Below are 14,597 nucleotides of genomic sequence, written 5' to 3' on the forward strand. Positions count from 1 at the left end.
TAATTACTGAAGAAAAATAGATGAATGACAAACTATATGAATAGGAAATTAATAAAAAAGATTAAAATGACCCCTACTATGATGAGCACTGGGTGACATATAGAAGTACTGAATCGCTATATTGTACACCTGAAACTAATGTAACACAGTATGTTAACAATTGTGGAATTTTTAAAAATACTAAAATAAAAATGAAAATAATTTAAAAATAATAAATAATAAAAATATTCAGAATATTTCACAACAGCAAAAGGAATAATCTAATGCTTGTGCTCCATTCTTCTCCAAATTAACTTTAATATTTTCCATGAAATGAACACTTCTATTGCATAAAAATAAAATAAAATGGCACTTAAAAGGAAAATCTGTTCAGATTTACTTCTATAAAAAATGCAAATTTAAACTAAACCAAAATGTTATGTTTTCGATTTGGCAAAAAATAGAAGCTTGCCCACTTGGTTTTGCAAATCTGAGAATAAACAGAAATGCTCTCATATTATTGGTAGGAATGCAAAATTGAAATGTGGACACGTGGAAAGCCAACATGCACCAAGAGTGCTGTTGCATCGTAAATAGCCAATGAAAGTATCCAGTTTCCTTCTAATATTTATCAAAATAGATAACCACCCAGACCCCCAAAATTCTATACCTTTGGGAAATATCAATTTCCTTAAAATAAAGGGATTGGTTTTTTTGTGTAAAAAAAAATTGGACCGTTCACATTTAGAAGAAATTGTCATTATTTACCAAAACACCATATGCGAAATATGCTTTTGCCCCAGGAAATACCCCCCAAAGATATATCCCAAGGTCACTAATTGAAGCACTATTTGTACTGGTGAACTACTGGGAAGCTGAGCTAGATACACTCAAAAGGTAAAAGACAATAGAAAATCATCTTTTCTTTATTTCTTGAGTGTAGATGACCCGGAATTTTCCCTTAGTATCAGGTGCACAACAGAGTGATTCAGCAGCTTCTCTGTATGATAGGCTGTGCTCACCACAAGTGTGGCTCCCCTCTGTCACCACCTGGTGCTGTCACAACACCACTGACCTTATTCTCTACGTTGTGCCTTTTATTCCCGTAACTTACTCATTCCGCAGCTGGAAGCCAGTGCCTTCCTCTCCCCTTCACCCCTTTGTCCCCTGCCCCCCCCCCCGCCCCACTTCCCTTCCCCTCCGGGAACCACCAGTTTCTTTTCTGTATTTATAGATCTGATTCTGCTCTTTGGTCTGTTTGCTTATTCATTTCTTTTGTTTTGTTTTGTTTTGTTTTTAGATTCTGTGTATACGTGAAAGCTTATGGCATCAGGCTTTCTCTATCTGACTTATTTTACTTCACATAATACATTCTAGGTCTGACCATGTTGTTGCAGATGGTGAGATTCTGTCCTTCGTATGGCTGAGTAACAGCCCATTGTGTGTACCTGTCTACATACACATCACAGCTTCCTTATCTTGGCCTTTGTAGATAACGCTGCAGTGAACATAGGGATGACTGTGTCTTTTCAAATTAGTGTTTTTATTGTCTTCGGGCATATATCCAGAAGTGGAATTGCTGGATCATATGGCAGTTCTATTTTTATTTTTTTTTTTTTTTATTTTTTTTTTTAAATTTTTTTTTTTAATGTTTTCTTTATTTTTAGGAGAGAGAGAGACAGCGTGAGCAGGGGAGGGTCAGAGAGAGAGGGAGACACAGAATCTGAAGCAGGCTCCAGGCTCCGAGCTGGCAGTCAGCACAGAGCCCGACGCGGGGCTCGAACCCACGAACCGCGAGATCATGACCTAAGCGAAAGTCGGACGCTTAACCGACTAAGCCACCCAGGCGCCCCTCTATTTTTATTTTTTGAGGAACCTCCATATTGGTCTTCACAGTGGCTGCACCAGTTTGTGTTCCCACCAGCAGTGCACGGGTTTTCCCATTTCTCCATATCCTTGCCAATACTTGTTCCTTGTGTTGTTGACTTTGGCCATCCTGACAGGGCTGAAGTGGTATCTCACTGTGGCTTTGATTTGTATTTCCCTGATGACAAGTGATGTTGAGCATCTTTTCATGTGTCTGTTGGCCATCTGGATGTCCTCTTTGGAAAAGTGTCTATCTATGTCTTCTGCCCATTTTAATCAGATTATTTGTGGTTTTTTGGTATTGAATTGTAGGAGTTCTTTATATATTTTGGATATTAACCCCTTATCAGATACATCATTTGCAAATATCTTTTCCCATTCAGTGGGTTACCTTTTTATTTTGTCGATGGTTTCTTTTGATATGAGAAGCTTTTTATTTTGATGTAGTCTCAACGGTTTAATTTTCCTCTTGCCTGAGGAGACATATCTAGAAAAATGTTGCTATAGCCAATCTTAGAGAAATTACTGCTTGCCTTCTCTTCTAGGCTTTTTATGGTTTCAGGTCTCATGAGGAGGTCTTTACTCCATTTTGAGTGTATTTTTGTGCATAGTGTTAAGAAAGTGGTCCAGTTTCATCCTTTTGCAAGAAAGTTGTCTTTACATAAAGTGGATTTTAGGGTGAACTGTTAAATGAAAAGAACATCCTAGTAAAGAGAAGAAAAATAGTGCTGAAAGCACATCAGATACCAATATGAAGATCTGAGGAAATCAGAAAGCCTAGATGCTTCTGCTTTTAAAAAAAAATTTAATATTTATTTTTGAGAGAGAGAGAGAGCAGGGAAAGTGCAGATAGAGAGGGAGACACAGAATCTGAATCAGGCTCCAGGCTCTGAGCTGTCAGTACAGAGGCCAACATGGGGTTCAAACCCATGGACCTCGAGATCATGACCTGAGTCTAAGTCAAGAGTTGGCAACTTAACAGACTGAGCCAGCCAGGCACCCCTAGATGCTGTTGCTTATTGCAGATTACCAGGAGGGGCACCTGAGTGACTCAGTCCGTTAAGCAACTGACTCTTGATTTCGACTCAGCTCATGATCTCACGGTTCATGAGTTCAAGCCCCGTGTCAGGCTCTGCACTAACAGTATGGAGCCTGCTTGGGATTCCCCCTCTCTCCCTCTGTCTCTCTGCCTCAACCCTGCTCATGCTTTCTCTCAAAAATAAATACATATACATTTAAAAAAAAGAAAGAAATACAAGGAGCATCAGCTTTTCATAGGCATTTTAAAACAGTGAAATACCATCAACAATATTATTTATATAAAAATGAATACATTTGGGGGACGAGAAGGCATTTGCTTCAGCATGATGGTCAGTGGCTGGTAGAATCAGCTGGTGGAAGTTAAATGGGGAGTATGATATGTACCTACTCTCAAACTAGCTCCCCACAAATCAATGATTAATTACAAAGAGCAAATGGCAACTTCGCTGTGGACAAACCTGGGTGGGGGAGGGGGTGGGCAACAAAGGTAAGCAAGTTATGAAAGCAAAAATCACCAAGAAGGGAAAAAGAAGGACAATGTCCCTGGAGTGATATTCCAGACCCCAAAATGCACAACGCGAGTCTCAGCGTGAGGTGCTGTTGGACACACGTCTTCTTTTGTGTGCACCACAATTTCTTCCTCTGCAGAGCCTGCCCCTTCTCATCAGCCCTCTGTCTTCCCCACTCACCACCCCAGCCATGACCAACAGCTGTGAGCAGAGGTACTCAACATCTACCACCGAAGTGCAGGGAGAGCCGGTCACTTGGGCAGGAACCACAAATCTCCTGACTGTCCAGCTCCAAGCCCGGCTCCAGGCACTCTTCACTTGATGGCATATGTGGACAGTGCCTGGAACGCACAACTGTGTGCTTAGCAGAGGTAGAAATGGTTATCTGAGAAAGGAGAAGTCCACATCGTATTTGGGACCACTACAGAGACTGACGAATGGGGAAATAGCTGTTCAGCTTCCTGTAAAATTTCAGTGTCAAAATGTGGGTGGGGGTAGGAAGGTCATGATGCCTACTCATGCATTCTTCTGCTCAGCCTGGCCTTCCAGGCTCTGAGGCAGGGACATCACTGAGGTTGTGAAACTCACCACCATCCTCTGCCTTACTCTGTGGGGAAGGAAAGTGAGTCATATTTTTATGACACCATTTTGTACTTTTAGAATGAGCCTTGAATTCCACGTTAAAATTCCCCTCAAATTTATCTTCTTGGTGGTGTGTTATCAATTTACTATTCATTCATAAATAGTCTTAAATTAAGCATTGGTGATCGATTAAGCAAATATTATCCAAGCATTCGTAATGTGTTTATTTGCTATATAAATGTACACTTATTGTCTTCTACATGCTGGAGCACAGCGTGAGTTGGCTGATGATTCAGCACTGAGAAGATGTGGTTTGTAATTCCATGGGACAACTCGTTGCTTAATTCCTTTCGTTTGTGTACAGAGTCATTATAACAAATGCTGAAATGCACAGCCTGCCCTGTCAGGGACAATAGTTTTTGAGGCAGGGAGAGACAATGTGTGTGTTAATAGCATACAATCAGCTTGAAATGCAAACTTTGTCACTTCAATGCAAGTCCTAGACCCCAGGTGAGATTTTATTGGATCTATAGGTGAAGGGGAGCCTCGGGGTGGGAATTCAGGAGATGATCAGGCCGAGGTGGGAGTGGAGACTCACCAAGAGAGGCACATTCAGATCTGGTATCTACTCTGAAATGGGAAGTAACAGGGTAAGAATTTCTGAGTAGGAGAAATGGGGATGAGGAGTTCTTTCCAGGAGAATGTTTCCCAGAGAGGAGGAAGTTAGGACCTGTGCCGCACGCACATTCACTTTTCAGAAGGTGTTGGAAGTTGAGAGTGGACACAATTGCCATGCCCTGTGGGCAGGCTTTTCAGTTTCTGAGCATTTTGTCTCCCCTCATTTAAAAACAATGTAATTGCCTTCTGGGGCGCCTGGGTGGCTTAGTCGGTTGGGCGTCCGACTTTCGCTTAGGTCATGATCTCGCGGTTCGTGGGTTCGAGCCCCGCGTCGGGCTCTGTGCTGACTGCCAGCTCAGAGCCTGGAGCCTATTTCAGAGTCTGTGACTCCCTCTCTCTCTGACCCTCCCCTGTTCACACTGTCTCTCTCTCTCTCTGTCCTAGAAATAAATAAAAAAATATTTAAAAAAAATAAATAAAATAAAAAATAAAAACAAAAAAATAAAAACAATGTAATTGCCTTCTTTATTGGTAAAATAGCAACCTCTTGTCTCCTGTGGATTTTGTTTTGTTTTGTTTTTACTGAAACATGAATTGTTGACCTTACCATTTTGTTAAATATTCAGTTACTTCTGGAGACCCCCAAATTACTGACATCTGAGTGGGCCAGTGAGCGTGGAGGCTGACAGGCTGACAGGTCAGACCAGCTGACAGGCTGAGAGCAGTGACCCTGATGTGGGGCTCGAACTCACAAACCACGAGATCATGACCTGAGCTGAAATCGGATGCTCAACCGACTGAGCCACCCAGGCGCTCCAGTAATTCTGCATTCTTGAAGAGATTGCACAGATTTGTACCACTATCAAGAACTCAAAAGATACAGAGGCAGTGATGTCTTCTACATCCCTACTCAACTCGCCGAATTGGTTTTCACAGAAGGCAGAGGCGGACCGCAGAGAACCAGTGTATCAGGTAATTCCAGTTTCCACTTCTTTTCTTTTTTTAATGTTTTATTTATTTCTAGGAGAGAGAGAGAGAGAGAGACAGCATGAGCAGGGGAGGGTCAGAGAGAGAGGGAGTCACAGACTGAAACAGGCTCCAGGCTCTGAGCTGGCAGTCAACACAGAGCCCGACGCGGGGCTCGAACCCACGAACCGCGAGATCATGACCTAAGTGAAAGTAGGACGCTTAACCGACTAAGCTACCCAGGCGCCCCTCCAGTTTCCACTTCTACTCATAGAAAAGACCCACCTATCCCATGGCACCTGCTGTGTGGCTCTTGACTGGTGGGTTTATGTTCTTGGCCGTCTCCATCAAAGCCGTCAGTTTCAGTGCGTGGTTAGCCATCAGGGCCAGTAATATGCTGTCACTGTCCACATCTGGGTCTGCGTTGTGTCTCCAGCCCTGTGTTATCGAGGCTGTGGGGACTGCGACTGCCCTTCCGTTACACAGGACATCACACAGGAACACACCATGCTGATTGGATCCGTGAAACAGAAAGTAGAGACTCTTCTGGGTGCTTTGTAAGAGTGTGGGAAATCCGTCTCCCCCAAATCTCAGGTTCTTGCTGCCTCGGTGTAATCTCTAGGAGGACAGCTGCCTGGGGCATGTTGAGATACCGCATCCAAGGTGAGGACTCATTGCTCCGTCTAATCCTCCTGCGAACCAGACAGAAATTCCCTCCCCAGTGGGCCAACTTTGGAACATGGAGACAACATACAGCTCCCTGGGCGTGCGACCTCCCCCCACTTACTGAGAGGCTTGTCTTGAGAGGCTGCTGGTTTTGAGTGGTTTCCAGGAACAAGAGAAATCTTTGCGGTGGGCCTGGCCTGAGTTGCATGACCCAAGGGATGCAATGATATGTGGAGCACCTGTGGCATCTGAGGTCGGCACCCTGCCATAGAGCGGGCGGGGAACTATATGGATGAAGGAGGTCAAAGATATTAGAGATTTGAAACCACTCTGTGCCACTTCTGCAGAGAGCTCCTCTCCCTTGTGAAAGACCTTCTGGTTGCTCCTGGGCTCCTGTAGACAAGGAATGCCTGGCCTCGAGTCATCATAAAGATCCTTATGAGAGAAAGAAGGAGGCAAGGGGTCAGAGCCAAAGAAGTGACCCCAGAGAAGGTGGAACGATGTGATGTCTTGAAGATGACAGGAAAGGCAAATGAACAGATTCACTACCGGGGCCTTGAGAAGGAGCACAGCCTGGGGGGCCTGGGGGGGCTCAGTCGGGTGGGCGTCCGACTTCAGCTCAGGTCATGATCTCACGGTTCATGGGTTCGAGCCTCTCATCCAGCTCTGTGATGACAGCTCAGAGCCTGGAGCCTGTTTCAGATTCTGTGTCTCCACACCCCCCCACCCCCGACGTCTTTCTCTGCCCCTCCCTCACTTGTGCTCTGTCTCTCTGTCTCTCAAAAATAAACATTAAAAAGAAGTTGGGAGCACAGCCTGAGGACACTCAGATGTAAACTCAGGTGTGTCCACTTTGGACTTCGGCCCTCCAAAAATGTACCATTGTAAATCTGTGCAGCATTAACCCACTAGCTTCTAGTGATGGGTTATGGCAGCAACACAACAGGAAAATAATACACAAGATACTCCGTTTTTTTTTTTAATGTTTATTTATTTTTGAGAGAGAGACAGAGCATGAGTGGGGGAGCAGAGAGAGAGGAAGACACAAAATCTAAAGCAGGCTCCAGGCTCTGAGCTGTCAGCACAGAGCCCGACGTGGGGCTTGAACTCACAAACTGTGAGATCGTGACCTGAGCCGGAAGTCAGACACTTAACCAACTGAGACACCCAGGTGTCCCCAGATACTCGGTTTTTAATTAGGTTTCTTTTTTGGTCTGGGGGTTTTGTTTTGGTAATATGAGCTTTGCAAACTAGTTTGATGAGTCCTGTCCAGTGACGCATTTCTGGGCCTGATACATTGCAAATATTCCATAAATACGTGTTGAACCTTGGGTCACAAGGGGGTAGCAGGCCAGGAAGACAACAGTTTCCGGATCAGGTGAGGCCTCAGATGTGGTCAGAAACAACTGCGAAGCCTGCCGCCTGACCCAGCTTCAGCCCTGGGGAAATGACAGCCAGGGTGTTCCCCTTCCGGTGGGGCTGCACACGTGACAACCCCATGACCAGCGACCAGCCCCCAAGTGGCCACACCCTGTACTTCTGTCTGACTTGCAGGCACTGAGGTCCCTCCCTGTGCACACCAGGGCAGGAGAGAGGAAGCCATGACCCCCACCCTCACAGCCCTGCTCCTCCTCGGTGAGATCTCAGGAGGGGAGGGGACGCCCTAGTCTGGGAGGGACCTGCCTCACAGCCAGGCCCTGGGCTGCCAGAGACCCCAGGCACAGGAGGCTCATGGGGAGGAGGGTTCTGCTCAGGATTCGGGGCAAACCTCTCAGGGATTCTCTTGCAGGGCTGAGTGTGGGCCCCAGGACCCGAGTGCAGGCAGGTGAGTCTGTCCCCAGGGGCCCCATCCCACCTTCTCACTGGGGACAGGGGTCACCCACCAGGCATATGAGGATGGAGAACAGCAGTTCTGGGTGGATTGAGAGGGGACTTCTAGGGGTTCGGGGCTGAGCTGGGAACTGGGGGTGGGGAAGGTCTTGTGATCCAGACTCTGTTTCCTTCCAGGGACCCTTCCCAAACCCACCATCTGGGCTGAGCCAGGCCCTGTGGTCCCCTGGGGGACACCTGTGACCATCTGGTGTCAGGGGACCATAGAGGCTCAGCAGTTCTCTCTGGATAAAGAGGGACAATCAGTGACCTGGGACAGACAGAAGCCACTGGAGCCTGGGGACAAGGCCAAGTTCTCCATCACACAAATGACAGATGTGTATGCAGGACGGAATCGCTGTCACTATCTAAGTCCCTCTGGCTCGTCAGAGAGCAGTGACCCCCTGGAGCTGGTGGTGACAGGTGCGAGCCCCTCAGGGTCCCAGCCCCAGGCTCTGCCCTCAGGGAGGGGGTCTGCTCTCAGCATGTCTCCCTCTCACAGCCCAGCCCTGGGGACACCGTGGGGGCATCTGAGCCCCATTTAACCCGCCCCCTCCTCCTTTCCTAGGATCCTATGGCAAACCCAGTCTCTCAGCCCTGCCCAGCCCCATCGTGACCTCAGGAGTGAATGTGACCCTCCAGTGTGCCTCATGGGAGAAATTCGACAGGTTCGTCCTGATGAAGGAAGGAGAACCCAGGCCCTCCTCGACCCTGGACTCCCAGCGACCCACCCATGGGCAGTTCCAGGCCCTGTTCCCTGTGGGCCCCGTGACCCCCGGGCTCAGGTGGACGTTCAGATGCTATGGCTATTACAACAACTCCCCCCAGGTGTGGTCACGGCCCAGTGACGCCCTGGACCTCCTGGTATCAGGTAAGAGAGTCTGATTCTTCCCATCCATGTTTGAGGCACCAGGCAGGTTATGCAGGCTCTGCTCCCAGGGGAGCCCCAGATGAGAGGTGGGGTGAGGGGCCCACGGGGATCTCACAGGTCAGAGACACAGAGGGTGAGAGACAGGGAGACTGGGGGTCAGGATGGAGAAGGGAGGTGTGGGGAGAACCACCCCTCCATCCACGGCCGGTCTTCTCCCAGGTGTGTCCAGGAAGCCCTCCCTCCTGACCACGCAGGGCCCTGTGGTGTCCCCTGGACAGAGCCTGACCCTCCAGTGTCGCTCGGATGTCGGCTATGACAGGTTCGCTCTGCACAAGGAGGGCTCACGTGACACCCCCCAGCCCCAAGGCCGGCAGCCCCAGGCTGGGCTCTCTGGGGCCGACTTCCCGCTGGGCCCAGTGAGCAGATCCCACGGGGGCCGGTACACCTGCTATGGTGGACACAACCTCTCCTCCGAGTGGTCGGCCCCCAGTGACCCCCTGGACATCCTGGTCACAGGTGAGGGGACACGGGTTCAGTCAGGGCCCCAGTCTCTGCACAGGTCGTGCTGGGGGTGCCCCAGGGGGTGGTGGCCGGGACCAGGGGTGTGGGGTCCCCAGGGAGAGAGAGAGACGGGAGGGGGAAGGGGAGAGACTCAGAGGACAGACAGACTCAGTTGGGAACAGGGATGGACAGCCCCTCCCCCGCCTTCCTCTCTCTAGGACAGCTGTCCTCCTTGCCCTCCCTCTCGGTGCAGCCGGGACCCACGGTGGCCTCAGGACAGAACGTGACCCTGCTGTGTCAGTCCAGGCGCCGTGTGGACACTTTCCTTCTGTCCAAGGAGGGGGCAGCCGACCCCCCCCTGCGTCGTAGATCAGAGTACCCAGCTGAGAAGTACCAGGCCGAATTCTCCATGAGTCCTGTGACCTCAGCCCAGGGGGGGACCTACAGGTGCTACGGCTCATATAGCGCCTTCCCCTACCTGCTGTCACACCCCAGTGAGCCCCTGGAGCTGCTGGTCTCAGGTGAGAGAGTCTGATTTTTCCCATCCATGTTGGAGGCAGCAGACAGGCTATGGAGGCTCTGCTCCCAGGGGAGCCCCAGATGAGAGGTGGGGTGAGGGGCCCACGGGGATCTCACAGGTCAGAGACACAGAGGGTGAGAGACAGGGAGACTGGGGGTCAGGATGGAGAAGGGAGGTGTGGGGAGATCCACCCCTCCATCCACGGCTGGTCTTCTCCCAGGTGTGTCCAGGAAGCCCTCCCTCCTGACCACGCAGGGCCCTGTGGTGTCCCCTGGACAGAGCCTGACCCTCCAGTGTCGCTCGGATGTCGGCTATGACAGGTTCGCTCTGCACAAGGAGGGCTCACGTGACACCCCCCAGCCCCAAGGCCGGCAGCCCCAGGCTGGGCTCTCTGGGGCCGACTTCCCGCTGGGCCCAGTGAGCAGATCCCACGGGGGCCGGTACACCTGCTATGGTGGACACAACCTCTCCTCCGAGTGGTCGGCCCCCAGTGACCCCCTGGACATCCTGGTCACAGGTGAGGGGACACGGGTTCAGTCAGGGCCCCAGACCCTGCACAGGTTGTGCTGGGGGTGCCCCAGGGGGTGGTGGCCGGGACCAGGGGTGTGGAGTCCCCAGGGAGGGACAGAGGGAGAAAGAGAGAGAGAGAGAGACAGAGGATGGGGAAGGGGAGAGACTCAGAGGATAGACAGACTCAGTTGGGAACAGGGATGGACAGCCCCTCCCCCGCCTTCCTCTCTCTAGGATGGATCCCCCCCACGCCCTCCCTCTCGGTGCAGCCGGGATCCACGGTGACCTCAGGAGAGAATGTGACCCTGCTGTGTCAGTCCTGGTACCATGTGGACACTTTCCTTCTGTACAAGGAGGGGGCAGCTGACCCCCCCCTGCGTCGTAGATCAGAGTACCCAGCTGAGAAGTACCAGGCTGAATTCTCCATGAGTCCTGTGACCTCAGCCCAGGGGGGGACCTACAGGTGCTATGGCTCATATAGCACCTCACCCTACCTGCTGTCACAGCCCAGTGGGCCCCTGGAGCTGCTGGTCTCAGGTGAGGTCCCAGCCCTGTCTCCTCTGTGTCCCAACACTGACTTCAGGGCCTGTGCCCAGGAGAGCCCTGGGTGGACGTGACGGAAGGGGCTCTGGGGAAGTGTCACCAGGGGGTCCACCCCTCAGAGCTCAGGAGGGACACAGGCCCCTCCCTCCCTGCCCCTTCCCTCGTCCCTGTCACCAGGATTCTCCAGGAGGTGGAAGAGGGCCCTGGGGCCACAGAGCACAGGAGGGAGGAGACTGTGAAGCTGAGCCCTCTCCTCAGCTATGGCCTGTTTCCCCAGGGCCCTCGGGAGACCCCGGCCCCTCCCCCACAGGTCCCGGCTCAGCAGCTGGTGAGTCACGGGGGATTCTGTCCTGGGGTTTCAGAGAGGCCAGGGCGACCCCCAGGCCAGGGGCTCTGGGCCCAGGGGTGGGGGGAGGAGGGCTGGGGTGGTCATGGCACAGGAAGAGGGTGGGGGCCCAGCTGGGCGGGAAGCCCCACCCCTCCCCCTCTCCTGACCCCAGGAGCCTCCGTGGGTAAGTGAGGGTCTGTCAGGAGGAGGCGGGTGGGTCTATGGGAGCAGGGGTGAGGCATGCCGTCGGTTCAGGCACCTCTGAGACACTGGCTTGGACACCCCCCTCCCCGGTCTGGGCCTCAGTTTCCCCACGTGTAAAGGAGAGAGCTGTGCCCAGATTAGATTTCCCCTTAGTTCTGATGGTGGCTCCGACCCCCTGGGAGAGGAGGGCTCACGGGGAAGCCCCTCCAGGTCCTGATCCTATGGGGGCCTGACCCTCTGCGGCAGTGACGATGACCCTGTGGGGGAGGGGCGGGAGGACAGTGGCTGGGACTTCCGGTAATAAGGGGAATGTGGAAGGACCCTCAGCCCCAGACAGAGGGGCTGGGACACACCCGCCTGCAGACGAGGAGCCCAGAGCCCCCGCTGGTGTCGGCCTGGGGGCAGCGTGAGGAGAGCACAGGGCGCCCACAGCCCGGTCCTGTCCCCGCCCTGCCGCCCCCACGCTGGGCCCCCTGGGACACGTGATCAGCCTCCCTGGGCCTCAGTTTCCTGTCTGTGGGGTGGGTGGGCAGGCAGCACGTGCCTGGCACACAGTAGGCGCTCAGCTAAACCGCATCACCGGCTCATTCGCGGTGTGCCTGTGCCCAAGGCCTCACCTGGTACCTGTACGTCCTCATCGGGGCCGCGGGGGCCTTGGCGCTGCTGCTCTGCCTCCTGGTCGTCCTCGTCCGTCGCCGGCGTCGGGGCGCAGGCAGGAAGCCGGGTGAGAAGGGACGGGGTGACCAGCCCCAGGGGGTGGGGACCCTCCCGCGGGTGAGGGCGGCGCAGGGCAGAGGGGCACCAGCCGCGGGAAGGGCCGGCGTAGGAAGACGGTCTGCAGAGTCTCCCGTCAGAGCGTCTAGAGAGAAGACCCCTAAGGCCGCCCCGGGCGCCAGTGTAAGGTGTTTCCCCGCTTCCGCGTCGGGAGATGGGGAAGCGCAGGCGGTGAGTCCTAGGGGCCCCTCTCCCCCGGGATCAGCTAGGAAGGGGTCGGGCCTGGGGTGGGGTCCTAACTTCCCAGCCCAGGGCGAGGCTGATTCCCAACTTCCTGCAGGGGCCGCAGACCCGGAGCCCAAGGACAGAGGCCTGCAGGACAGGTAACCTGTGCCCGAAGACCCCAGACCCCCACCCTTCTGCCCTTTATGCCCCCTAACCCCCTCTCCATCTCCTCCCCAGCTCCAGGCCAGCTGCTGCCGCCCAGGAGGAGACCCTCTGTGAGAGCAATGGGGCCGCCCTGGGGGGTGGGGCGGGGCCTGTGTGACCTCGGCCCCTCACCTGGATCACCACCGCCCCTTCCGGGAGGGTGGGGTCTGCGCCCTGAGAGAGCTCAGGGGACCTTGCCAAGAGATGCACCCCCTCTGCCCAGCAGATGCTGCCGTGCAAGACACACAGCCTGAGGAGGGTGTGGAGCTGGACCAGCGGGTGAGCCCCCTGCCCCCCTAGACCCCGAGGGCCCTCCCGGTGCGAACTTGAACCGATGGACAGGCCTGGTCCTCACACCACCCAGCTTAGCAGTGTCCCGCAGACGGCCTCTCTCTCCCTGGGCACCCTGGCTCCTCTGGCTGTGACCTAGAAGGGCCTCCTACCTGCCCCCTTGACTGCCTCCTCTCGGCTGTCTGACTCCTGGTTGTTGGGGGGCATGCCCAGGTCTCAAGAGGGTGCATGAACAAAGGAATCGCCCGCAGGTCTCTAGGCCCCTTCATTCATTTGCCCATCAAACGTGCACAGAGGCCCACTGTGTACCAGGCCCCACCTAGTGCTGCAGGCACTACAGTGAGCACAGTGAGCAAATGTGACCCACACTCTGCGAGCTCCCCTTGTGGGCAAGGACGTGGGCAGTGCCCTTGAGTGCAAAATGCGGCTAAGGAATGGAAAGAAAGAGCTGGGGGTGGCAGGTGCAAAGGTCCTGAGGCTGCAACATGCTTTTTCAGGAAGATGGGGGAAGACGGGCCATGTGATGGGAGCCAAATGAGCAGGAAAAGGTGTCAGGAATAGATTCTGAGCCCTAGAAAGCATCCAGATGCCCCAAGGCTCAGGAAGTCTCTCCAGAGTCCACCAGGAACTTGACCTAAGCTGCTCTGGCAACAGTGTGGAAAATTCACTGAGGCCACTGAGTGGAATCAAGGAGACAAATCTCCCCCTCACTGTCTGCCTCCAGTGGAACACACAGGATGCAGACCCCCAAGGAATGATGTATGCCCAGGTGAGCCACTCAAGATCAAGACTCAGTTGGGGACTGGTCAGTTCTCCTTCCCCCCTGTCGGGGGTATTGCCAGACACAGAAGACAGACAAGGAGAGCAGGACAGGCAGATGGACAGTCAGGTGGGTTCTTCTGCTCCAGGCTCCCAGGCTCCCCGCTCCACCCCAACCACACATCTCCCCTCTCACCCCCCCCCACTGCAGGCCACTGCATCTGATGCCCCCCCAGATGTGACCTACGCTCAGCTGAACCGCTTGACCCTCAGACGGGAGACGAGTGCACCTCATTCCTCCCAACTCGGGGAGCCCCCAGAAGAGCCCAGTGTGTATGCTGCTCTGGCCATCCACTAGCTCAGGAAGGACCCGCACGCCACACTCCAGGGAGGGGACCACAGGAGGCACACGAACTGCCCACAGGCCAACTAATGGCCCCAGCCAGCCTGGGCTCCTAACATAGACCAGTAGGAACCCGTGGGACCCTCTGGGAGCCACCAGATTCTGCCATCAAACATAGCTGTGCGCCTGTTTTTGGAAATAAAGAAACGGACTTCTCAATAATCCACGAATGAAGTGAGAAAACCAAAATGGAAATGGGAGAATGTTTACACTGAATGATAATGTAAACGCTACACATCAGACCTGTGGCACAGGAAAATTAAGAACCAGGAACGAACGTATTAGAAAAGAAAAAGCCTAAAATTAACTCAGGCAACAACAGATGTTGGTGAGGATGCGGAGAAAGAGGAACCCGTTTGCACTGCTGGTGGGAATGCAGACTGGTGCAGCTGCTCTGGAAAACGGTATGGTTTCCTCAAAAAATTAAA

At 53.2% G+C, this 14,597-nt stretch overlaps 1 protein-coding gene across 11 annotated transcripts; it reads left to right on the forward strand.

The window, feature by feature from the left end:
- Positions 1-7,795: 7,795 nt before the first annotated feature.
- Positions 7,796-14,164, forward strand: LOC120239722 (leukocyte immunoglobulin-like receptor subfamily A member 6). Of its 11 annotated transcripts, none has more exons than XM_039244170.1 (13): positions 7,817-7,862; positions 8,017-8,052; positions 8,235-8,519; positions 8,665-8,967; positions 9,187-9,483; positions 9,651-9,989; positions 11,319-11,369; positions 12,184-12,297; positions 12,628-12,670; positions 12,750-12,787; positions 12,943-12,995; positions 13,735-13,896; positions 13,978-14,164. In XM_039244170.1, the coding sequence occupies exons 1-13, from the start codon at positions 7,829-7,831 to the stop codon at positions 14,122-14,124; spliced, it is 1,902 nt and encodes a 633-aa protein (XP_039100101.1). In that variant the 5' UTR covers positions 7,817-7,828; the 3' UTR covers positions 14,125-14,164. The 11 variants fall into 11 exon arrangements, with proteins under 11 accessions (XP_039100105.1, XP_039100101.1, XP_039100102.1 ...); XM_039244171.1 differs by having other exon boundaries at positions 12,184-12,518; positions 13,735-13,776; positions 13,978-14,068; XM_039244174.1 differs by having other exon boundaries at positions 7,796-7,862; positions 12,184-12,670.
- The last annotated feature ends 433 nt before the right edge of the window (positions 14,165-14,597 follow it).

The sequence above is a fragment of the Hyaena hyaena genome, unplaced genomic scaffold (genome assembly GCF_003009895.1).
Source record: "Hyaena hyaena isolate Hyena2069 unplaced genomic scaffold, ASM300989v1 scaffold_235, whole genome shotgun sequence".
Taxonomy (NCBI): Eukaryota; Metazoa; Chordata; class Mammalia; order Carnivora; family Hyaenidae; genus Hyaena; species Hyaena hyaena.